The 25,439-nt window shown below is 41.5% G+C and overlaps 1 protein-coding gene across 7 annotated transcripts in view; it reads right to left on the bottom strand.

Annotated features, from left to right (window-relative positions):
* The window catches only part of myocd (myocardin), a 66,868-nt gene that overhangs the window by 26,932 nt on the left and 14,497 nt on the right, over nt 1-25,439 (bottom strand). For 2 of the 7 annotated variants that reach the window (XM_006796934.2, XM_006796935.2), the window contains exon 1: nt 925-1,312. The exons of the other annotated variants lie outside the window; for them this stretch is intronic. In XM_006796934.2, the coding sequence (XP_006796997.2) occupies nt 925-979 (55 nt within the window). In that variant the 5' untranslated portion in view covers nt 980-1,312. Of the gene's footprint in view, nt 1-924; nt 1,313-25,439 lie in introns of those variants that run through there. 7 annotated transcript variants of the gene reach the window in all.

Here is a 25,439-nt window from a genome sequence, read left to right as displayed (position 1 = left end):
ATCAAAGGAAAAGCATCATTTAGCCTGCCATTTCTGGAACGCAATTACAGCTCACAGGCAAACTGGAGGTAGCAACCAGAGCCACCGCAGCCACCGCTTTGAAGCAGCTGCTCTTTGAGTGTAGAACAAGCCGAGCAGCTACGATCAGTTGCAATTTCCTCAGGGAGGTGGCAGTGTTGCTCAGACTACACACGCTGAAAACACACACGTGCGAGCTCAGACAAAGTCTGTTCGAACTAAGGAGAGTGCGTGTGGGAATAAGAAAGTGACGGAATTAAGGAGTCTGTGTACGTGAAGGAGACAGATGGATACAAATCCCCAACATCTGATGTGTATTAGAAGGAGTTTAAGTCAGTGCTGTAGTCCAGACCCTTCCTCCCGCTTTGATATGCTCAGGTACACGCAGCTTCCAATGCAGCCATATTTAGATAACCTTTGACCTCTAATCTCTTTTTATCAAAGCCTGAAAACGACAATGTCTGACTGGCTTTCCTCAGCAGCAGCAGAGGGTTAGCGACTGGGACTGAACAAGTGCACTAACCTGTCTGAAGCATCATTCTCTCTCGTGTCATTTACAAGGAGTTTGATGGACATCACGTCTGTAAATCCATCACGCTGTGACAGAGTGACGGGAAGCTTTCTGACCTCCCTCTGCTATTCCTTGTGCCATCACATACCAGCACCGTGTATTACACACACCTGTCACTCGGCTGCTGTTACTGAGGAGCACGTTCTGAGTATCAACATCATCCGCGAACACAAACGAATGACACAACGTGCGGAGAATTGTTTTCAAATGCTGTTGGCAGACAAACTGTTTGTGCGGCTTCTGAGAATAAACACAACTGCACACAGGAAGTGTTCATAAGTTGTGACAGAACAGAGAAGCAATAAAAGTTACGTTTCAGTCATCACTGGACTTACCCGATCTAAACTTGCTTCGTATTAGTATGGAGTGTTCAGAGCCCAGAAGAGTCATAATGCTTACAGTACAGTTCCAGTGTTCAAAAGTTGCAAAATAGCCACGCACACTCAAGAAGCAGTGACACTTTGACCCCGACCTCTGAACCCCACACTGAGACGAGACCCAGAGCTGACCCAGCCTGGCTCATCAACAGATCTAGAGGAAAAGTGGCACAGCAAAAAAACCCCAAAACAAAACAAACACAGGCTTTCTTGTCTTTCTCTCAGCCAGCGTGCACACCAGCAGCAGCCTTCCACTCTGTCTGCTGCTTTCTCCTCTCCGCTCACTCTCCCCCCGGTAGCTGATGTGGGAGTGTGTCTGTGAGTCTGCGGGCCTGAGAAAGCTTTGGTCCCATCTAGCTGTGAGATCTGAGCAGGGCCAGGGACAGCAGAGAGAGATATGCCCTGCTCTGGGAGTGGCTAAGCGGCCAGGGTTTCCTCCAAGCCCCGCCTGTCAGAGCCCAGGGGCAGGACAGGGTTTGGCTGATGATTTCTTCCTCCCTTGCCACCAGTGTAAATATATCAGCCTATCAGCCTTGTTGACTGTCATTAGAGAGGAGAGAGGGGGAGTTAGATGGGGAGGGAAATATCAAGATAGAGGAGCAGATAATGAAGTAGCAGGACAGCCAGGAGGAAGAAAGCGAGAAAAGCAGGAGTGGCAACAAGTTTCACTGGAGGATTCAATTCCTCGTGTAATAAATAGAATGCATAAAAGCAATATTCAATAAACTTGTGATACAAATGTAGCAGTATAATCAGACTGGAAACACACATTAGTGGGCTTTACACACACAGAGGAGACAAACAATGTGGACAATGTAGAATAAATAAAAGTATTAATGGCTGCCACATTTTTTTTTTAAAACTTTAAACAGATATTAACTGAAAACCTGATTACTGATCACTTATTTTCCTCACAGTGACTGAACTGCAGAAAGTAGCAAGTAGTTCTTGTACTAAGCCTCACTGAACTTTATTTTAAGGTGATGGTTAACAATTGTTTGGCAAGAAATGAGTGACTCGTAAGACAGAAGTCTAAAATAACTCGAGATTCTCTTCCAAATATGTTTACATTTTTTCATCATCATCATCATCAACTTTATTTATAAAGCACTTTAAAACAACCACAGCTGACACAAAGTGCTGTACATTGGAACTGTAAAATAAAATTACATAAGATATAAGTAAAAACCAAATAAAAGAAGAGTGAAATCATTAAATAACTACTTCAATTAAAAGAGAAACTAAGTCTCGCTGAGGTTAAAAGCCAAGGAATAAAAGTGGGTTTTAAGACGTGATTTAAAAGTATTTTCAGCAAACACAGCCTCAATAAACCAACACGTAGGTAAATAAAAGGCAAATTTATCATAATTAAATCCATTATCCAACAATCTGTTGAAAGAAGAAACACTGACCACAACACACAACCAATGCTACAATGGAAACACAAAAATATGTAGGAATGTTTCCAATTTAAATCCAAGAAAGTGGAAAGAAATCCTTCATTTCTTAACAGGGCTTTTATTGTGAAACATTTTCAGGAAGCTGGTAAATAATCGTTTGTGGCAACTTTGACTACAACTCCATCTGAAATGCTGGGTTTCAACTAAATACTCGTTTATACTTTAAAAATACTGTATATGTCAGTTGTGAAAACATTTTGATTTGAAGTCCAGAGTGTCCAGTGTTCCAGTCACATTCAAGCCACATTACTTCACACAGTGCTAATTAGGCTAATCAAGCACAGGCAGACCAGTATCAATACATTTTATGCCCAGTAATGATGACTGATTTGCTAGGGATGATCTGACATCCTTGTGTTGGTGTTGTTCCCAGATCATCATGAAAATGTTGTTCCAGGTTCAACATTGCAAGTGACCAATCACATTGTTGTGACGTTATTCTTTTGCGCACCAACCCATTCGTGCATTTATGAAATTCCAATGTTGCAAGGACAATATCAATTCTGCTTAGCGTTTATTAAAGGGTTAGGGTCAGGGTTAGGGTCCGTTGATCGGCGGACAAAGGCGGTTTCTCGCAGCTTAAGTACAGTTTTTTGTTTTACGCCGGTTTTTCCTGAAGTCGCAAAAGTATGACATCACAACATTCTGATTGGTCACTTGCAATGTTGATCCTGGAACAACCTTTAGTATGATGATCTGGGAACAACACCAACACGAGGATATCAGATCGTGCGATTTGCTAGAGCAGAGTAGGGGAGGGACTGAACAGCATGAATATGACAGCTGCAAAAGTTTATGGTGTCACTGTGACTTTAAGTATTTAAAAAAGTGTGTCGTACAGCTTTCTCTGTCTCCTTTCAGATTTTTTTCAAGGTGAACTTTGACCTCGGGCACTAACAATAGTAGTATATTGTTGTGACATGTGAAAATGACCCATAAAAACTGCTGGTAATATAACGTTTTACCGATTTTCACACTTGCTTTGGCCTGGACGTTAACCCAGCTAACATTAAATCATCTACAACTACACAAAATTTGAAAATTGTGGACACTAAACAGACAAACAAACATAACCAATTACTTACATCTTGCATGCATGTTCTGAGTAACATTATTTATTTTGCAGCTTTACATTTGAATAATTTTCAGACTTCTGAAACCATGAGATATACAAACAGGTCTCCCTTGTAAATGAGACACGCCTGCCTCAACAACAGCAACACTGATGACCACTGAAACAGTCTAGCATTTAAAATAAACCTCTGTGAGCTACTTGTCTTTGTCGACTTTTTGTACAATCTGAGTTTGCTCAGTCACACAGCAGTTTATATTATATTCTCCTGTCCTCAACATGTGATCCCCACCACATACTCTCCTCTGAGGGCAGCCTTCGCCAACTGCTGCCCCACCAGGTGCGGAGCCTCCTAAACCTCTGTCGACATTGGACGTCGGCCGGACACATCAAGGATTTCACCGTTGCTGTTTATCCTTAGATTTGAATGGAAAGTTATATGGAATATGATCCGGAGCATGAAAAGAAAAACACCAGGAGCAGTGCAGGTGTGCAAGGCTCCAGAAAATACACTCTTTAATTTCTTAACAGGGATTTTATTCTAAAACATTAACAAGCATTGTCATTTTAGCTTGTTTATTACTAGCAAATTATTCTGTATTATAATCTGATGATTCAAAAGAATTCGTTTTTAAGAAAAATCTCGCCTCCTTTTGACCCTTTCTCTTTGTATCCCCCTATTTATAGGCTTTTCTCCACCTCAACTTTGGCTTGAAAGTTATTTTTCCATTAATTTCCCACCCTGCCCGTTTTCAGTTTGCTAAATAGAGAGAATACCAAAGACAAGTGTGTGATTACTACAGGCCTTTTCTCCACACTGTGTAAAAACTGCAGCGAAAGAGGGCTAATCAGTCATTGAAAGCTTTTTTCCAGCAACAGCTCAGTGCTTCTGCCTCGCCACTATCCATTTTAATCTCTTCACACCATAAACACTGCTTGGTTTTTGTTGCCGAAGAGCCCCTGCACACACCAGTGAGATGCGCACACCAAAACACGCAATAATTTAAGGTAATAAATGATACGGTCTATCTGTTTGCTGTTAGCCCATGTGCCTGACGTGTGCTGGAGTGAGCTCCAAGAAACCCATAGGATTCTCAAGTCAAATATTTACATAGAAGCTCCTCGGGCTGTAAATCTATCCCCGACATTCACAGGTACATTTGTCTTGCGAGTACGCTGAATGAACACAGGTGCACGCACGCCGACACGCACACGCGAACCGGTCCCGTCTTAATTAGCAGGTGAAAGTGCTTAAAGGGAAGTTCTGTCAGGGGGTTTGACAGTGTACACACAGTGTCTCAGACAGATTCCTGAGGAGGTCACCCAGCCCTGGCTTAATCCTCCCCTTTAATTGGGGCCTATGTCAGCGGATGTGACAAGTCTCATCTGAACTGTCTGGAAGCGCACGTGTGTTTGTGTGTGTTTGAGCGTGTGCGATAAAAACACGAAGAGAGCAGATGATCACACTCATGCACTCAGACAGTTCTGAGTGCATATTTTTTACATTATATACAATAAGGATGCAGCAGAGTGTCTGTTGATGGTCGGACTCTGCTTTTTCTTTTCTGTGATGCATATTTCAACAATGTTTCTCTGATGCAATTACTCAAATGTCTGTGCCTGGAGCATAAGGCAAAAGAAACTGTTTATTGGCCAACTGCGCAGACATCTAGATCAAAAAATGACTGTTAGTGTTTTGGGTGATTTCTTGTGTTTTAGATAACGCAGATGTGACTCGCAAAAATGGCCAAACTGGACACAATGTAATAAAAATCACATCTAGTACAAACAGTTATTACACACGACGTGTCTGGACATTTTTTAACGACATCGTCACATTGTCTTTTCCATCAGTTCCAGTAAATGATGAATCAGTGGTCTGTAGGAGCCCCTTCTGCTGATAGGAGCAGTCGCATCGTATTTTAAATGCTTGGAATATCTCCTGTCAAATGCCATCTGTGGAATCCAGCTGTCCTGCAGCCATTTGCCTGACAGGATGTCACAGGAGGAAGTGTACTAGAATGCGCTGTCCAGTGTGAATGCAACATGTGCTGGACGTTGTGTGGACTGCCTTGTAGAGCATGCAGCAGCTGTTACGTGACACCCGACTTCTGAGAAAAATTGAAAACTTATCTCCTTCATCCCTCTATCTTCAACCATCCTGTCTCGTCTATCTTCCATCACTTAGTGAGGTGGAATTATGACAGACTGACTCACAAAGCTTAAAATACTACAAAACCACATGTCATTTGGTAATTTATGCCCAAACTTGTCTACTAGAATACACCAGGGCTGGCTGTAGCTCAGGAGGTAGAGCAGGTCACCTACTGATCGGAAGGTCGGTGGTTCGATCCCTGGCTCCTCCAGTCTGCATGTCAAGTATCCTTGGGCAAGATACTAACCCCAACTTGCTCTCCGATGCATCCATCGGAGTATGAATGTGTATGAATGTCATTAGAAAGCACTAAGTATAGATAAAGTGCTTGTGAGAATGGGTGTGATTGGGTGAATGAGGCATGTTGTATAGAGCGCTTTGAGTACTCCGGGAGAGTAGAAAAGCGCTATATAAGAATCAGTCCATTTACCATTTACCATTTACCAGGTCATGGGCTGGAGCTTTGATTACGTGATTGTCCAGCAGGGTTTTGAATCACCAGGTGATGTGAGCGTGCACAGAGATAAGCTTGCTCTATCAGGGTTGAGGCTGAGCTTAATTATGTGGTTTATCTGAACTATCACTGTTTTCAATTCTGTGTGTGTCTGGTAGCTGGCCAGGAAACTAGTTATGGCTATGACTCATTTCATCTTATATCAGCCAATTTTTTAGAATATTTTAGAATTTAAAACACACACATTTATATAGCTACATCTATCTATATATCAAATAGATATGTTAAGCTAATAGATAAACAACTATGGCTTGTGTACTTGTGTAGTAGGTTGTTAGTCCATTGTTTACCTCAGCTGTCAATATGTAGTCCTGTATCTTTATTCTAGAGGAGTAAATAGATGTGGATAAGAATTGATGAGCCAGAAAAACCCACTTCTGTCCACTGACAGTGATACTGAGATGAGTTATTGAGGATATCCATAAGCTTTCTCCCTGGATGCACTGCTGTTTTTATGCTGCTGTTGGGGTTGTTCATTTCTGTTAGCTGCTGTTAGTCAATGTTACTAAAACTTTGAAGTTGATCTATCGTTTGGACTGTAACAGCAAATAAACTCCTACATGAGAGTTTAGTGCCTTAGTATAAGGCAGTGGTTCCCAAACGTTTTTTGCAAGGCCTCCTTAGTTTTACGAGCAAAGCAGTGCACGCGGACGCACAAACACATCCTCCAACCACACACACTCATATTTTGCTCCACTGCGGTTTATTTCACACCTCAAACATTTTTCAAAAAATGCCTCTCTGTGCAAAATGGGTTTAAAAACATAAACTGTGGGATACTGTTAGTCCGTGATTTGAACCGGGGGAACAAATCGTGGCAGGATGAGCCTGATGTTATTTGTATCCCGCTGTGACTTTACTGTATAAAGAGCTAACACCTAAAAAATGTCAGGAGTAGTTAGTCATTACAAGAAGTGTTTGTGAACTAAAAATCAAGAATGTGGGATCCTGTTTGTCCGTGATGTGGAGAGCCCAGCGCTGCTCCCGACGCAGGGAAAACCAATTCTGCAGGGAGACCTACTTCGGCACTTGTGCAGGTGAAGCCAAAGGGAAGATTTGCTTCACCATATTTTCTAGTCTTTGGCTTAAAATGAAGTTGGTTTGGAAACATATTCAACGATGCTTCATCTCCCGCTTTGCGTTTGAGTGGGCGCCCTGTGCTAGCAGTGTCCAAGCGTTGTTTTTTTTGTTTGTTTTTTCCTTTTCACGCCGCACCCCCCCTGTAATGGCTCTGCTCCCCCCCTAGGGGGCGGCCCCCACACTTTGGGAAGCTCTGATGTAAGGTATGTTAATCAGAGTAAAAGTGTGATTTTTAGGCTACTCAAGCCTAACATTAGTTGGCATAATGCATATAACCAACAGCTTTTGTTGTTTAGCGGGCTTGTTGTCTCACTCTGATGAGTAAAAATACTTCAGAAAAAAAATTCTGATTGAGGTTGTCATAATTCATGCATGAAAGGGTTAAATAACAATAATTACAATGAAACATGTTATACATCTATGGTAACATTAAAAAACCAGTGCGTGGCAGGGTATGTAGTGACACATCAGTGTCCACTGTAGTGGTTTATATGCAAGGATACCATCAACAGGGACACAAATACAGGAAAACGGTGTTTGAATAGCCGTCCACTGTAGGGACAACTATGCGTGAAAGGGTTAAATTTGAAGGTGCCGACAAAATATTAAAAATTAAAAGAAATTTACCCCCACGACAAACGAATGCCTAATTCTCTTCTCCTCCACCTCTGGAGTACTATGTACAGTGTGACCGCTTTCTAACCACATATATAAAGTGTGATCAGGGGAACAGCAATGTCTCTCTCAGCCACTGGATTCAATATGTTGGCTTCCACAAACTGGCACCGCTCCGATGTTTTTCTGTTTAGGTATTTTTCTCATTTTAGTTCATGAAAATGCCTCAATTTCCTGGGAAACATAATTATGGTTTCCACATGCCCCATGATCAAAGCTGTAGGATATGTCTTTGATGTTAAGTATTTAAAAGGATTCATCACATGTTAATGCAATGATCTTACACAGACTGTGCACACCTGACACTACACACACACAAGTCTCAATTTTGGTCATGTTGTGAGATCATATGAACCCCATTCATCACAGATGAACAAATCTGTGCTCAAACTGCATTTTAACGTTTCTTGAGCATCCATGATTCGATTGTATTCTATAAGATAATGCCTCGTGAAAATTCAAGCTTAGATGGTTTTATAAAGGTCTATTTTGATCTTCTACCAAAGATATCCTAGCAAACAAGACAAACCTTTTCATTTACAAAGACATGAAGCTAATCCTGGTGTGTCTTAATTGACTAACTGAAAAAGGAGGCGGATGGGAAATAAGAGAATTGATATAACACGTTTGATAGCAACAGATGAGGTTGACTGGTGAGGAGAGCGCAGGATGTGGTGGTTGTTCTAGGAGGGTACATTGTGCATCTATGTGCATGTTTTTTTTTTTTTACACAGACACCACTAATACATATATATGGTAAATGGCCTGTATTTGTATATGTTTTCTAGTCCCTAAGGACCCCAAAGCGCTTTACACAACCTGTCATCCACACATTTACACACTGGTGATGGCAGCTACATTGTAGCCACAGCCACCCTGGGGCGCACTGACAGAGGCGAGGCTGCCGGACTCTGGCGCCACCGGGCCCTCTGACCACCACCACTAGGCAACGGGTGAAGTGTCTTGCCCAAGGACACAACGACTGTCGGAGCCGCCAACCTTCCGATTACAAGGCGAACTCCCAACTCTTGAGCCACGATCGCCCCATGATCGTGGCTCATATAAAACAACAAGAAGCCACAGACATTTTAATTGGACCAGATTATATCCAAACTGGCAAACAGTAAATCTGACCTGAACTAAAAACAGCTATAATACAGAAAAAATGAATTTATTGTGTATAGGAATTTCTTTTACTTATGTATTAATCACATTATTTTATTGTATAATGCCTTGGTGCCACTGGATTTTAACATGTCTCACACTCATACAGTAAGACAAATGGTGGGGGTCTAGTAAGGAAGTTGGGGGGAAGCAGAAAACTCCACAGGAAGAATCTTTTGTCTTTCACATGCAATCTTTGTTGAGTGTGAACCTTAAGGTGTGAAACAGCTGTGTACTGCCTTTTGTTCCTGAAGAAGGTATTTAACTGAGAGCCATGTTAGGCTCGAGAGACTCTGCTGCCCCGCGGTCATGCAGCCTCTCCACCAACTCTGTTTTCTGTTCTTTGTGTTTGATTAAAGAATGTTAGCTACTGCTCACCGCTTGTCTGCAGGCTTTATTTAATGGAAAACTTCCACAACAATTGAAAACTTGGATGTTCACTACCTGAACACCAGGTTCTATGGCCAATTACTTTGGTAGGTGTGTACGTGTTTGTTAAAGAGCCCCAGTGGCCTTGGTGGCAGCAGCTGTGTCCTATCAGTGTGAGTGCCTTTGTGCTGGTCTACCTCAGACAGCAGCTCTTGGTCCACTGTCTCTGTGGTGGTTGGCTCTCGGGTAAATACTGACATTTAAATAAGCGGTCAGAGAGATATATTAGAGTCCTGCACTAATACAGCCAAGCAGATTTAAAATAAGTCTCACCCATCCCAACAAGAAAAGATGAATCAGTTTAAACAAGTCACTGCTTGGGACTTGACAGCAAGTATCTTTTTCATGTTGTGCCTCGGTCATGCCCATACAGAGCATAAAAGTTATATAATTACAGTTTTAATGATATGTTAAGGAGGAGATTATAGGTTTACCCAGAGAAGGATTCAAACCCCCATTTTGAAGACAATTTGGAGTTAAGAGTCAAAAATGCTAATTTTGAGTTGAGTTGAGACTGTGGACAAAACAAGCAGCAAGCATTTTTATCACTGATGATATCCAACTAATATTTTCAGGTCACTGTCATATATATTTTATTTTACTTATTAAAGTTTAGCCAAAGTATAATTAAATATAGTATCAACTTGTGATGTAGTGGAATTTGGATAGTTAAGAAAGCTGTGAGTAACATGTTTACATGCTACATACATTAGCTTGCTAAGCCCTAGCTAGCATTTCTGTTCAATCACCCAAATAGACAGGGGCTACTGAAATATCGCCTAATACAGTATTTCAGCCTTCCACAGCATGTTGTAGGGCTGATGCCTAACATGAGACTCTTGTTTGTGTCTCTTTGAGGTTTAACTGACAGCTGCTGCGATGCAAGCTACACTTGTTAGCATTCTTACTTAACTAGCTTACTTTATATGTATATATAGTTGTTTTTTGTTTCCACTATAACACATGAGAAAGCCATTGGGGTAATATAAGGTTAGATGATGGCAGTTGGATAAGTTATCAGAAAGTCTTGAGAGTGATTCAGTACTTTATCAGCAACCAATCAGCCTTATCAGAAAGCTGAGGGGTTTCTCACGACACAAGCAGACCAACTAAAAAGAAAAAGAGGACTGAAAAAGGAGGCGACTGTGGAACGCAAACAGAGTCGCCGAAATATAAAGAGTATAAGAGAAAAGGGCATAAAGTAAAGAATGAGATTGGAGGAGACAGAAATATAGGGAGAGGCAAGAAAAAGAAATGGGGGAGGCTGGGAAAGAAAGAGCAAGATGTGGACCGGGCCAGACGAGGAGTCAGGTTCAGCGTTTCCCTCCGTCTCTGAGCTGCGGTTATAATGAAGTTCCAGTCAGAGTGGGCTGAATTCAAAACCAGAAGTGACAGAAAGATGAGGCTGAGCCAGCACTCTCCCCTCCTGTCTCCCTTCAAATCCCTCATCTCTGCTCTCGCTCCATCTTTATCTGGTCTGCGCGTCGGTCACCTTCACTCTGCGTTCTCTCCTCGGGCCTCACGGGGTCCGAGCGGCGCATGTCTGCCGCCAGGTTGGAAATGTCAACATGTGTGAGAGGCACTGGCGCTGCGAGCGATCTGAATGTAATCCCAAAACACAACAACAGCGTGAGGGAAATAGATTTTCTCCACATTATGTAAAAAGCTGAAAACGCAGAGGGGACGTGGTGTTTTGTACTTTTGTGGTTGTTTAGATTTCGCCAATTGACTTTGCCTCCGCTGTAGTCTGCAGGCGCTGGAGTGCGGCCAAGCTGGGAGGAGGTGGGTGTATGTCTGCGAGGCTTCAACAGAGAGACGGGCCTGCATCACTAAAGCTTAACTGTAACTCCTGCCTATTACCAAGGCCTATATGTGCTGGCTTTATGTGGTATTCCCAAAACTTCACTATCAGAAATTTAATAACTCAAAGTCTGCTTTGTTGTTGTTAATGTGTGTGTCCGTGACTAACAGGCCAGATGAAAGGCCCGTCAAGAGGAACCACCGGGTATGCCACGCAAATGTCTTTCATCAAGCTTGACGGAGCCACAACGAGAAACCTATTAAGTAAAAATTTGTGAAGATGAAGTAGCATGTTTGATTATTAGCTGAAATAATTCCAGGACAAACTGTTTTGTCACAGCGTTCGGTGGAGAGACGATCAGCTGTGTTGACACAAGGCAGAGAACCACGGCCTCAAAGGAACTTTACTTTCTACAAACAAATATGTGAACTCAGTACACTGCAGTGTGAAAAAATAAATGAAGTAAGATGGTGAGAGCTCAGACATGGCGCTTAGTTAAAAAACTAAAAGAGACACACTATTTTGTTTTTCTCATTTTTAATGAGAAAGAAAAGAATTAATTTGTACATATTTGTAGAGCACGTTTAGTCTCCACATAGTCAAATATCAGAACATTATTAACTTCTGTCTGCTTTCAGCCTTTCTGTACTTTGAACCCTCTTTTTGGCTTCACCCACTAACAAACACGGCAGAAGGCCTCCTGTCACCACACACTTAGTCATACTAAGGCATCTTTTCATGTGGATTCCCACACTTTGAGAAAACTGTTATTGGAAACTATTTAAATAAAGCTGAGCTGATAAGCATTTCAAATATAAATAGTAAAACATTTTGAGGCTTGATAAATAAAAATAGTGAGTCACATTAAAAGGAAAGAAAGGAGTCTTAAAAAACCACCAAAATACTGGGAAAAGTATTCATCATGTAGAAAGAAATGTATTCAATCATTACTTCTGATGATGTTCATAGTTTATACAAATATTCTTTTACATGAGGTATGAGATATGAGGTCAGCAACTTGAGTAATTGATGGCGCACTTGATCAAGAACGGAAGATAGCTAGCTAGCTAGCTAGCTAGCTAGCTAGCTATCTATCTATCTAGCTAGCTATCTATCTATCTATCTATCTATCTATCTAGCTATCTAGCTATCTATCTATCTAGCTATCTATCTATCTAGCTATCTAGCTAGCTATCTATCTTCAAGAACGGAAGATAGATAGATAGCTAGATAGCTAGCTAGCTAGCTATCTATCTATCTTCAAGAACGGAAGATAGCTAGCTAGCTAGCTAGATAGATACAAGCCTTTAAATGTGAGGATTTAGAACTCCCATGGTTTAAACATTTAAAAATGTCATCCCTGATCCACATCTCCATCACCTGACTGTGACAGGGAGACACCCTGATGTAGACCCACCACAGAATCCTTGCAGAACTAGTAACAACTCCTGGTAAGAAAAGACTCACTATTGCAAATATTTAGCTATCTGGAGCTTCTGAGCTGGTCCAGCACTTCCTAAACAGCCTGGCTGAAATGACCTGTCAGCCAGCACATTCTTTCTCTCAATGAGGACCAACCGGAGCCTTGTTTTTGTTGGTATGACCCAACCCCAACGAGCCCGTCCTCTGCACAACCCCACCACTCTGCCCGCCCTCCACCCACTGATGTCTGTTTGACAGAGTAAAACATTCCACTCCAGACACAGATTCAACGTCGGAGTTGTGTACTTAAACAAAAACTGACTCACTCGAGTCCAACTGCTGTGTAATGTGATCTGGGAACAGAATTTGAGGTGGCTGACAGACAGACAGCAGACAGAGGGGTTGCCACGGGCCACAGGCTGATCCCTGGGTACAGAGCTGGTATCTGCTGGCATGGACTCCACTTGACCCTCCAGGACCAAAGACTTATTTATAGAGGACTACATCTCTGTGTGTCTGTTTATCTGTCTGTGTGTGCACATGTGTCACGTGTGTGCATGTTGCCTTATCAGCGCTGTGAAGGATTCATCAGGAGTGGCATTTTCTGCCATTCGGTGTGCAAAACAAACACACAGCTGTATGTGCTATCGCCACTCTGTGGGATGTTGAAAGGCCTGACTTATGCGACTTGTCAGTAAGAAATTATGCTATCGTCATGCTAACCCATTGATTCGCTACATTGGCTTCTTTATTATTTTTTTTCTCGCAATAGGTAATTCGCTCAAACAAACCTTTCTTTCTTCCTCACCCGATTCCAAAAGCTGAATCAACAAAGGGGCACCAACAGCTACATGGTCCTGCTTGCTTTTAACACCCCAGGGACCCTCAGTAGGTTGTGATCAAATGTTGTTCTAGGGTTCTGAAGGGGTCTGGATGTGTATTTTTGGTTGCATTTTTTTCCTGTTCTCTGGTGTGATTGTGTGTATTAAACCCCAGCACACCTTTCCAGGCTGTATGGGTTTGGAAACTTTGGTCATGACTGAGAGTAATAGGATAGTGGATGCTGTTGATTCATCTAACAGGATTGGGAAATGTGGAAAACGACCACCTTTGCTTCATTGGTTGTGGCAGTTTTCTTTCCCTAGATGTAGCCTCGGTTTGGATATTGTGGACGGAGGAAAGAGACAAGCTCACTTATGGTAGAGCACCAGTGCAGATTTTAATTTATGTTTTTCAGGCTTAATTACTTTAGTTAGCCATCTATTTGGAGTGATTTTATTATAATATAAAAACAGTTCATCAAATAAATAAATAATAACATCTCATTTCATCTACATAAATATAGACACACTGAGACTTGAAATGTTATCCTCTCTGAAGCTTCTGAAGGACTAACAGACCTCTGAAAGTGGTCCATGATGTCAGACACCAAGATTTTTAGCTGCAGTTCTTCCTGGAAACTGTGAGATGCTGATAATATAATAATTCCAACCAACTCTCTTATGGGATCCTCCTCAAGCTTTAAGTGTCTGGACTAGACCTCAGACTATTTCCTTAATGGTCCTTGTATTTATAATTTTTCTTTCGCACTTTGTTAACTAAATTCATGCTTTTTTTTTCTTTTTTCCAAAAGTGAAGGTATCGGGTAAGTTATTGTAGATAAGATACAGTCCACAATCTCTTTTGTGTTTCTTACTATTTTAATTTCTGAAGTCCAGAGGATATGCTTATTGAATAAAGACTGGATGCTAAGAAGACAAAACACTGGCAAGTGTGAGCTGAAGCTGGAGTCCAAGTTAGTGAAATTACATCAATATTTTTAAAGATTATTGCCTATTCCTTTCCTTATTGTGTTTGTCTTGCCTGTTTCCTTGTAATGAGATGAAATATGGCAGAGAAATACTTTTTGACAGTAGCACATTTGTTGCGAGGCAAAAGAAAAAGAAGAAAAAAGAAAAAACAAAACTTTAGATGTGATCTGGGATTTTTTCAAGCTGCTTTTATCTAACTTGATCATTATTAATCTAGATGCCCCATATCTCACATAGGCCAAAATGTGTCCCTTGCATTGTATTTTATCTTACAATACTAACTCTTCAAAGTTACAGTAATTTGTCTCAGAGGTAGTATAAACAGCTTTGCATGACCAAAAAACCTTTTATAAAAACAGTATTTTACTGTAAGTATGTCTAAATCAAGACCCTGCAGCTCAGCTTTAAGATGCAAAGCCTGCACATAACTACTTAAAACAAGAGAAATCTTAATCTGGAGCGCTGACTTTGTAAATGCAGAGATCGGGAAAAACCTGTTCGTTACCTGTTGACAGTGTTGGGGAGTAACGGAATACATGTACCGCCGTTACGTATTTAAAATACAAAATATGAGTAACTGTATTCCGTTACAGTTACCGTTTAAAAAGGTGGTATTTAGAATACAGTTACTTTGTTGAAATAAATGGATTACACGGCGGTACTTCCCTGTTTCATATTGTGGCGGGTCAGGACTGTTTGGGTTTTGTTTGACAGCTACGTTCTGTTGTTCCAGGTGGCAGCGTTACGGTTGCCATGGTTACAGGGTGACACCTCTCTCTGCGTGTTTCCTGGGTGAGAGAGGCCTTTTTGTTGTTGTTGTGCTAAGCTAATAGGCAGAATGCTACAGGTACAGCTCTAAAGAATGTAGCATCATGGGCAGTGTAGTCCGTGCTGCAGGGAGAATGGACTGCCATACCCGTTATGTGTCTGTGAGCGAGGGAGGGAGAAAAAGGAAAAGTACGAGCTGTCATCGAGCAAAAACGGGAGCTGGAAGCATGTAAATATAATAATAACCACTGCAGCCAAGAAGAGTGCCTGACGAGCCCAGTTGTAAGTAAGCTATTAAGACTCGACTGTACACCGTGTTCGTGTTTTCCTCCAAAAACAATAAGTTCCGTTGGAGCAGCCTTTCAACGCCTCTCTCTGTCTCTCGCTAGCAAAGTGACCCAGACAACAAAGTAAAGCTATTTTTCGGCTACGAGCCTGACACAGAACCCACCGTATTAGCCAGAGGTCCCTTTACTACGGTTCGGAGCCGCTGACCTTCAGTAACAGTAATAAATCACAGCAATAGTACATTCACGTAGTTGTAAACAGCATGATAATATATTAAGTAATCCAAAGTATTCAGAATACGTTACTCTCATTGAGTAACGTAACAGAATACGTTACAGAATACATTTTGGGGCATGTATTCTGTATTCTGTAATGGAATACATTTTAAAAGTAACTTTCCCAACACTGCCTGTTGACATACTGTACATGGTAAGATCGTCAGCGCAAGCAAGAACAACGTCTCCAAACAGTCCACAAACTTTATGGGATCCCAACATTTTTTAGTTTGAGCTTTTACATGCAACAGGACTTTATTTCATCGTAGCACAGACAGCTTTAAGACACAAAACGCTCACATATCTTCTGATGATCACGCTGTGTACGGTCACAGTGTTCAGTATTTGCACAAAGCACTGTCTTTGGATTTACTCAGTTTAAATCACAGCAGCTAATTAAAAATTATTCTAAATCTTACTTTAAATACCAAATATACACACTTCAAATCCAAATCCTATTGCAATCCATTCTATTGCAGTTATAGTTGTTACTTTTTCCATGTGGCATTTGGTTGAGTTTTATAATTTAATTTGCTGTATCTAGCAGATTGAGTCTAGTAGTCAGGAATAACCATAAGAAAGATAACATTTAGAGTTCAGCACAACACAACGAGAACTGACTCAGTGCATGAACTTGGTGGGTGAGACGAATGGTGTGTCACACTGACCAGAGGTGTCACTTTATGTCTTCCCCCCTCCACACACACATCCGCAGCGAAGCATGATGTCATTGGCTGCCTGTCTGCTGAGCGGTGGACAGCGCCATGATCGCAAGCTGCACGACTCACAGGCTCCACACGAGCCGAGAGAACGAGGAGGAGATGAGGGGGAGGGAGGAAGAGTAAACAGCAGGAAAGGAGAGGAGAGACAACTCCACAGTGTCCTAGAGCACAAAGAAATGATGCAGAAACACTGCCAGCGATTCCTCCTTAACCCAGTGTCTGATATCATTTGACTTTTTGAAATTTACACTTGTAGTACAGCACCTATCAGCATAACAAGTGCTATGTAAAGGGCAGTGCAGACAGAGACTGGAGGAGGGGTTAAAATTAATGATGTAACCCATTAGTTTTGCTTGGTACAATACATTTCTGTTGACCTTTTGAATCAAGAAACAAAGCCAGAAAGAGACGATGATTCTGTTTTTTGGCAAATATTTCTGCAGTCAAGAATGAACTATGAAGCTGAACTTCTGTTGCCAGTATACAGTAAAAACAACCAAGTATTTGTATGGAGCCATGGAAATGCATATAAAGAGGTTAAAAAAAGAAGCACAATAAAACATGTAAAACGAAGAAGTGACACTGTACTAGTAATCACCTGTCAGAGATACAGCCCCAAGATCTCAACAGAACAGTGAGGAATGGGAGATGTGACAGCAGAACTAAGTGAAAGTGACCAAAAATCACATTATTACTGGTTGCAACTTCACCACACACACAGAATTTGCAAAAAAACAACACATCTGTCTATAAAAGTAGTAAACCACTTCTCTGGAGGGGAAACAACACAAATCATAGCCTGTGTGATGTAAAAGATGTCACTGTGACAGCCACCATTATTTTTATGAATGGGTTAAATTTTTGCAAAACTACTCTTAACACACTGTCTGGTGGGATAATTTGTTTTCATACACTATATTTCCAAAAGTCTTCACTCACCTATTCAAATCATTTAATTCAGGTGTTCCAATCACTTCCCTGGTCACATATGTGTGACATCAAGCACCTGCTTCTGGTAAATGGACTGATTCTTATATAGCGCTTTTCTACTCTCCCAGAGTACTCAAAGCGCTCTATACAACATGCCACATTCACCCAATCACACCCATTCTCACAAGCACTTTATGTATACTTAGTGCTATCTAACTACATTCACACACATTCATACTCCGATGGATGCATCGGAGAGCAACTTGGGGTTAGTATCTTGCCCAAGGATACTTGACATGCAGACTGGAGGAGCCAAGGATTGAACCACCAACCTTCCGATCAGTAGGTGGCCTGCTCTACCTCCTGAGCTGCAGCCACCCCACATATGTGTGTATTTCAACGCCAAATGTAACGTTTGATGTGGAGTAAATCAGCCCCTTAGCTTCAGCACACAAAGAGATTTTGGACAATTGAACGCTCCCTACTCTGTGGGAACAGTTTCTTTGTGGGAACACCAGTGCACAAAGCTAGGTCCATAAAATCTTGTGAGTGAATTTGACCTTTGACCTTTGATCTTGAGCTTTTATGTTCAACCTCTGAGGTCTACCCATAACCTTAGCCTAGCCCTATATTTTGGAGATACATTTTGGCAAACACTGACTTTTTGGGGAGGTTTTTTAATGTTTTTTTAAGCGTGTCAATTATTTTCGTTGTTTTTCTCAGGAGAAAAACTTAATAAAACAAAAATTCAGTATTATGTAGCTCTAAGGGGTCAACGTCAATGACAACTTAAACAGAAGCCTTCTTTTAGTCATATGTTATTGTTATTGTATCCCACTATTCATCCATCCATCCATCCATCCATCTTCATCTGCTTTATCCAAGGCCGGGTCGCGGGGGCAGCAGCCTAAGCAGAGAGGCCCAGACCTCCCTCTCCCCAGCCACCTCCTCCAGCTTATCCAGGGGAACACCAAGGCGTTCCCAGGCCAGCCGAGAGATATAATCTCTCTAGCGTGTCCTAGGTCTGCCCCGGAGCCTCTTCCCGGTGGGACATGCCCGGAACACCTCACCCAGGAGGCGCCCAGGAGGCATCCTTGTCAGATGCTCGAACCACCTCAGCTGGCTCCTTTCGATGTGGAGCAGCAGCGGCTCTACTCTGAGCCCCTCCCGGATGGCCGAACTTCTCACCCTATCTCTAAGGGAGAGGCCAGCCACCCTTCGGAGGAAGCTCATTTCTGCCGCTTGTATCCGCGATCTCGTTCTTTCGGTCACTACCCACAGCTCGTGACCATAGGTGAGGGTAGGGACGTAGATCGACCGGTAAATTGAGAGCTTCGCTTTTACACTCAGCTCCCTCTTCACCACGACGGACCGGTGCAGCGTCCGCATTACTGCAGCTGCAGCCCCAATCCGTCTGTCGATCTCCGGCTCCCTTCTCCCATCACTCGCGAACAAGACCCCGAAATACTTGAACTCCTCCACTTGGGGCAGGAACTCATCCCCGACCCGGAGTGGGCACTCCACCCTTTTCCGGCTGAGAACCATGGCCTCAGATTTGGAGGTGCTGATCCTCATTCCCGCTGCTTCACACTCGGCTGCGAACCGTTCCAGCGCGAGCTGGAGGCCCCCACCCGATGAAGCCAACAGAACCACATCATCTGCAAAAAGCAGAGATGAGATTCTGAGGCCACCAAAGCGAAAGCCCTCCGCCACTTGGCTGCGCCTAGAAATCCTGTCCATAAAAATTATGAACAGAACCGGTGACAAAGGGCAGCCCTGGCGGAGCATTCCATGTCCCTATTGCCAGTCTTGGCAGCCGGGGATCAGTCCGCCAGGGCCTCTGCTCCTGGCCGCCACCCGGCACACAATGCTCCCGACCCCTATGGTGCCTCCTGTGGGTGGTGGGCCTGCGGGAGGATGAGCCCATGTCTCCTCTTCGGGCTGTGCCCGGCCGGACCCCATGGACTAAGGCCCGGCCACCAGACGCTCGCCCTCGGTCACCCTCCCCGGGCCTGGCTCCAGGGCGGGGTCCCGGTAACCCTATCCCGGGCAGGGTAAACTGTTCCCTCGATGTTCTCTTCATAAGGGTCTTCTGAGGCCCACTATTCATTGTTACCCCTAATTCCCATCATCACTTACTCCACACAATAAACAAGGAGGACATGTATAAACATAGCTACAGCGATAGATATAATTTAGATACAATTTAGCATAGTTATATATACAATGGGTGATCAACTTTATCAGTTTCATATTCTTCCAAAATCAGTTTTCAAACATCTTTATGAACGGACTAATGCTTGAACATTGCTGTTCCACAGTTTTACCCCACAAATGGTAACACAAAAGGTTTTAACCTTTGTCCGTTAAGAGTCTTCAGATTTAATTTTTCCCTCAATTCATAGTCCCCTGGTAACATATTGTATCTGGCTTTGTACATAATTTTTGCAGTTTTATATTTTATAAGATCCATAAACTTCAGAATTTTTAATTTCAAGAACATGATGTTAGTGTGGTCTCTAAATCCTGCTTTAGTAATCATCCTGATTGCTTCTGAATTTTACATAATGGTTGAAGTGAAGTTTTGTATGTATTTCCCCAGATTTCCACACAGTATGTCAATATAAGTGAACAGTAAAGTACCCGGAGTGATTTGGAAGACAAAAAATGTTTAGCTTTACTCAGTACAGAGATGCTTCTTGACAGTTTAGCTTGTATATGCTTTATGTGAGGTTTCCAGCAGATTTTGTTATCTATTATCACACCCAGAAATTTTGTATGAGAAACTTGCTCTACTTCAACATTATTTATTAACAATTTTCCTCCAGCATCTTTTTTACAATTTCCTAATAACATAAATGTAGTTTTTTTCAAATTTAGTGATAACTTGTTTCTGTCAAACCATGTTTTCAGTTTAATCATTTCTTGTGTGACAAGTTCCAAAAGCTGCTGCAAATTCTCTCCAGCACCAAAAATATTTGTATCATCTGCAAATAAAATAAACTGTAATATATCAGATGTTTTACATATATCATTGATGTACAGGATAAACAGCTTTGGTCCCAATACTGACCCCTGTGGACTCCACAAACAATGTCCAGGCACTCTGATTGATATTCACCAATCTTCACAAATTGCTGCCTGTCTCTCAAATAACTCCTTACCCACTCTAGCACCACTCCTCTAATGCCACAGTACTCCACTTTATCAAGTAATACTTCATGATTAATTGTGTCAAAAGCTTTTTTTAGGTCAATGAAAACACCAACTGTGCACTGTCTTTGATCTATATTGTTGGTGATATTTTCAATTAGTTCCATTAATGCCATGGATGTTGATCTATTTGGTCTGAAAACATACTGACTGTCCATTATTATTTTATGTTTATCTATAAATTTGTCAAGTCTATCAATGAAAACTTTTTCCAGTATATGGGTATGTCATGAGATGTTCTGTTTTTTTCCTATTTCGGTCCTTGTAATATTTCAGTTTATTCTGTGTTCAAACTCAACACTGGTTTTATCGTCTTAATCATAACTGCACAAACTCCTAATGGAGACAAACAGCGCAAGAGCAGACAACAGTCTGATAACACCTCTGAAGGTGACAGCTGTCTAAAGAGCCTCTGTTTGGTGGAAACAGATGCCTATCTTAACCTCTTAGGGTTCTGCGTATGAATTCACACACATGAAGACATCATCACATATGCAGACACCCATCATCTGCGCTCTATACTTGCGTGCGATGTGAGACACTTGCTGCCGTGCTGACAAGGAGGACTTTCAACCTCTGCATACTTTACACAAACCTGCAAACTGTCCTCTTCATCAGCTTGACTGACAGCTCAGAAATGCTTGGGTTTCTTGACGTGTTCTATGTTGCAATTGGTCAGATAAACAACTCTCAGAAGCAGACAGCATGCATCTTGTAAGGCAAGGAAATAGAAGACAGCAACTGAGTTCTGCAGACAGACCACTGGCTTTATCTGTCTTTGTGTGTCCATTCCATTAGTCAGGCCATTAGTGAAACAGATAACAAGAACCTTCCTTTCTTTCTCTCCGAGTGAATGTTTTTTCTGACTTTTTCCTTTCATTAGAAAATACAACATTTACTTTTTCAGTCTTGTTTGTTAATTAAAAAATGTATTTCTAAAAAAATAATACGACCTTGACATTTAACACACAGGAACAGGCAGACAAGCAAAGTCAACTCTTCTATTGGCAAAAAGTAATCAGACTGAATGTATCAAGTGTGACCTCGTATTGTACTGCAGGATTTGGCTGCACAATGACTGGGAACGTGCTGCTTGGCAAGTCTTATCATTCCTGTCTGTCAAACACAGGAATACTCACAGCCTGTGGGGATGGCTGCCCGAAATTCTCTGGAGAGGTCTGCTGTTGGCTCAGACTCTGCAGGTTAGAGATCTCACAAGAGAGAGGACGGCAGATGAACTGAATGGGGTACTTTATTATTGTTGATTTTAGTTAGAGAATTACACGTGTCCATGACTGAATAAATCATAATGTACAGGTACAGTGATGAATGATACATTTTAGTAGAGACAGGAGGTAAAAACCTGACCAGCTGTGATTGTTTGTCCATGAATTAGAGAACAGGAAAAATAGCAGAGATGCTTTTGATGTTGAGATGTTGAAACACGAGTATACAATCTTTTCAGTTTTCAGCATGATTTTTATGACATATCAGTACAGAAGGTCACAGATTCACAGAGGGAAATGCTGCATCAGCTTCAAAAAGATGATACTTCCTGGACTTTTTCTCTTCCTATATCAGCACTGATGTGGCAGTTTTGGGTGCAATGCTGAGGGGTGACACCTATTGTTCAGGAGAACACTACAGGAGGTACCTCCACCTTAATAGCGAGCATTAATAGAAGTGGCTATGTGATGACTCACTTGGGCCTTTTTATACATTCATTGAAGTCCTGCAGACTATCCGGTCGTTAAGTGATGACGTGACGAATCCTACTTCCGGGCCTAAAGTAGTCTGCGTTTAATATGGCTTTTGTGTTGTTAACATGTTTAATGTTTTGTATTTTCTTCTATTTAATCTCAAAAAGCTCCTAAAACAGTCAGTGATCACTGTTGACCTCCCTCGGCTTTTATTACCGCTAATCATTTATTTAAGCTCAGTTTTTAAAACCTTAGGATGTAACTACAGCCCAGCCCATGCAGCAGTATATGAATGACTAACCTCGTATTGTGGATGGATTATCTCAGTTGTTCTCCTGGCTGAAGTTTGGTCCTTTTACAGCATCCTGCCATGCGATTACATTTGTTCCTGACCACCGAGAACACTCACGTTAACTTTTATTGAGTAGAAAAAAAGTTAGCTTGTTTATATTATGCTAACATAGCTGTGTCGCTAGCAGTCACGTAGCACATCATTATATACCAGCTAGCCAAACTTCAGCAACCCTACAAACGTCACTGCTGTTTAGTTTTCTGTCTTCATTTATGTTGGAAGTGATAACAGAGCTGTACGTTTTAATTTGTTTCCAAAACCCCGCAATCAGGACATGCTATATTGTATTTAGATAGAAGCTAGCGAGCTAACTTCCTGCTAACTTCTAACTCCGTTAAATGTCATAAATTCTGTTTTCATGGATGCCTGGATGTTAAACTCAATTGTTACACCTGGTAGAGCAGAACGCTGATCATTTTATTAAAGATGAAAGACTTTAGACAGTTTTTCAACTCTCAGTAATGCCATAGTGATCGATTGATATATGGACCTGCAGCGGAGTTTAGGCCCAGACACGGCTAATGACGTCAGACTTAACAACCGGATAGACTAGTTTTTTCTAGATGAAGTTGGGGGAGGGGGGTGGTCAGTTGGTCAGCTTCCCCCACGACCCGGCCCCGGATAAGCAGAAGAAAATTGATGAATGGATGGCTACTTCTAGGCGAACGGACAGTGTGAAATGAAAGGTGGAACCATGAATGCTGACAATATTACTGCTAAAGGTTATAAACTGTCAGATAGGATGGGGTGTACAAGGAGAAACAGGGAAAAGGTGCACACAGTTGGACTATATGTTATAAAACATAGCAAAGCTAAAAGAACCTGGAGATTTTAAGGTGGAAGCAGGGGAGGATGTAGTGAGGTACCACCAAATAGAATCAGTAGTAATGAGGAGGGTCATCAGAGTGAACGCAAGACGCAAGAATCAAATGGCAAAGGCTGTTAGGGAGTAGTTAAGACAGACACTGCTTGGTAGCGATTAATTGCTAGACATCCACTGCAGAAAAAATGATGATGGTGATGGCTAGAAATGTGCTTAAATGTACCATCTAAGACAATGCACGTATAATTTGAAGAAAGTACATTTTCATGTTCCACTATTGCCATCCTTCACAGTTTGACCTCATTCCTCTCTTCAGATTAGAAGTAAAATCTCTTTCATCCCATTTTTTAGTTCATTATTTCACAGTAAAGCCAACTGACATAAAGCTTAGTATCATTTAACAGTCATCTATATCAAATCATATAAACAGTGGATCAAAACTCAGATACCTGTTCCAGCGCCCATTTCATTTTAATTAAATTTCCAAGGTGTGTTAAAAAGGAAGCACAGTGTACATAAACAGGAAATTATGAAATTTGATGGCTGTCCTGAGCACTAATCGAAGAAAATATATATTAAATAGTTGCCAGACAACTGGCTGAGGTAAAAATCTAAATATGAATGTTAGTATTTCGTCAGGTGAAACCTTTAAAAATATGACCCTCAGTGCCATGTTGCATTTGGCATAAGCAACATTTATAACAAAAGGAAGAATCTGAGCAATGCATAGTGAAGCTTATTAATCCCAACACTGACCACTTTCACAGTGAGCAGTATTGGGATGAATCAACCCAATGTGGGTGAGTCACAGTGAGTGAGACCTGATTTAGACTTCTGCTGGAAATCTACATCATAACTTACAATGGCTTGGAAGTTTACGGCATAGATTTCCAGCACAAGTCTAAATCATGCTTAAGTCAGATTAGTCCTTTGGTACAGCACGTCAAAGTGTTTTGAGCCTGAAAAAAGGAAAATGGTTGGAGGATGGGGCAAGACCAAAATGAACTTTTTTGTATGCAATGAACTTTTTTGAAATGATTGCTTCAAAGGTAGGAACGTTCACAGTCAGCTGCAGTCTTCAAAGGAACTTTGTTGCATCAAGACACCAATAAAATGGCAGTAATATGGAGTTAGCCTGCTATCAGCCTGCTTTCAGTTTGTGAATGAATGTGGTCAAGTTGCCAGTTACATGTAATCTGTGTGTGATAACATGACTAACTAAATCAGCAAAAATTGCAAATTTGTTGCCTTCTGTTGAAACTCATATTCTACAGAAATTCACAGTAGCTAGTTACATTCAGAGTCGACAGAACATCACAGTTTCCTCCAGAGATAGTGACACAGTTGCTGTAGGAAGACGACTTAATTACAAAATGACATAGGTGTGATTGCTTAGGCAACCTTTGTAGTACACATGATGTTGAGGGTTTTGCATGTGCAACCGCTGGGTGGCCACCTCTGGATCAACGGTTACAAATTCAATGCAATTATATTGCAGCTGCATATTTTTCCAGGTCACAAAGATGGTTGCCATCCTAGTTTTACTCTCGTGTGACAGAACCATTAGATAATAGAATGGTTGAATTCTTAAAGTATCCCTCGTCAATATGTTTTGTACAAAGGGCACAGGTACTCTCCATTCCACGTTCAGCACCAAATGATAAAAAAAAATTAGACTAGGTGATACATAATGGAAACTATCAGATAGCATTTTTGAGTAAAAAGAGGATAAAATTTGCCTAAACTAAAAATAAATCCTTGAGGTTTTAAGTGTTAATGCCATTTATGCCAAAATGTGGTAGATTAGAGTAAATGCTTC

This window comes from Neolamprologus brichardi, chromosome 8 (assembly GCF_056152115.1).
Source record: "Neolamprologus brichardi isolate AB-2024 chromosome 8, ASM5615211v1, whole genome shotgun sequence".
Classification (NCBI taxonomy): domain Eukaryota; kingdom Metazoa; phylum Chordata; class Actinopteri; order Cichliformes; family Cichlidae; genus Neolamprologus; species Neolamprologus brichardi.
The sequence above is the reverse complement of the archived record's forward strand: the minus strand, read 5'-3'. Positions and strand labels throughout refer to the sequence as shown.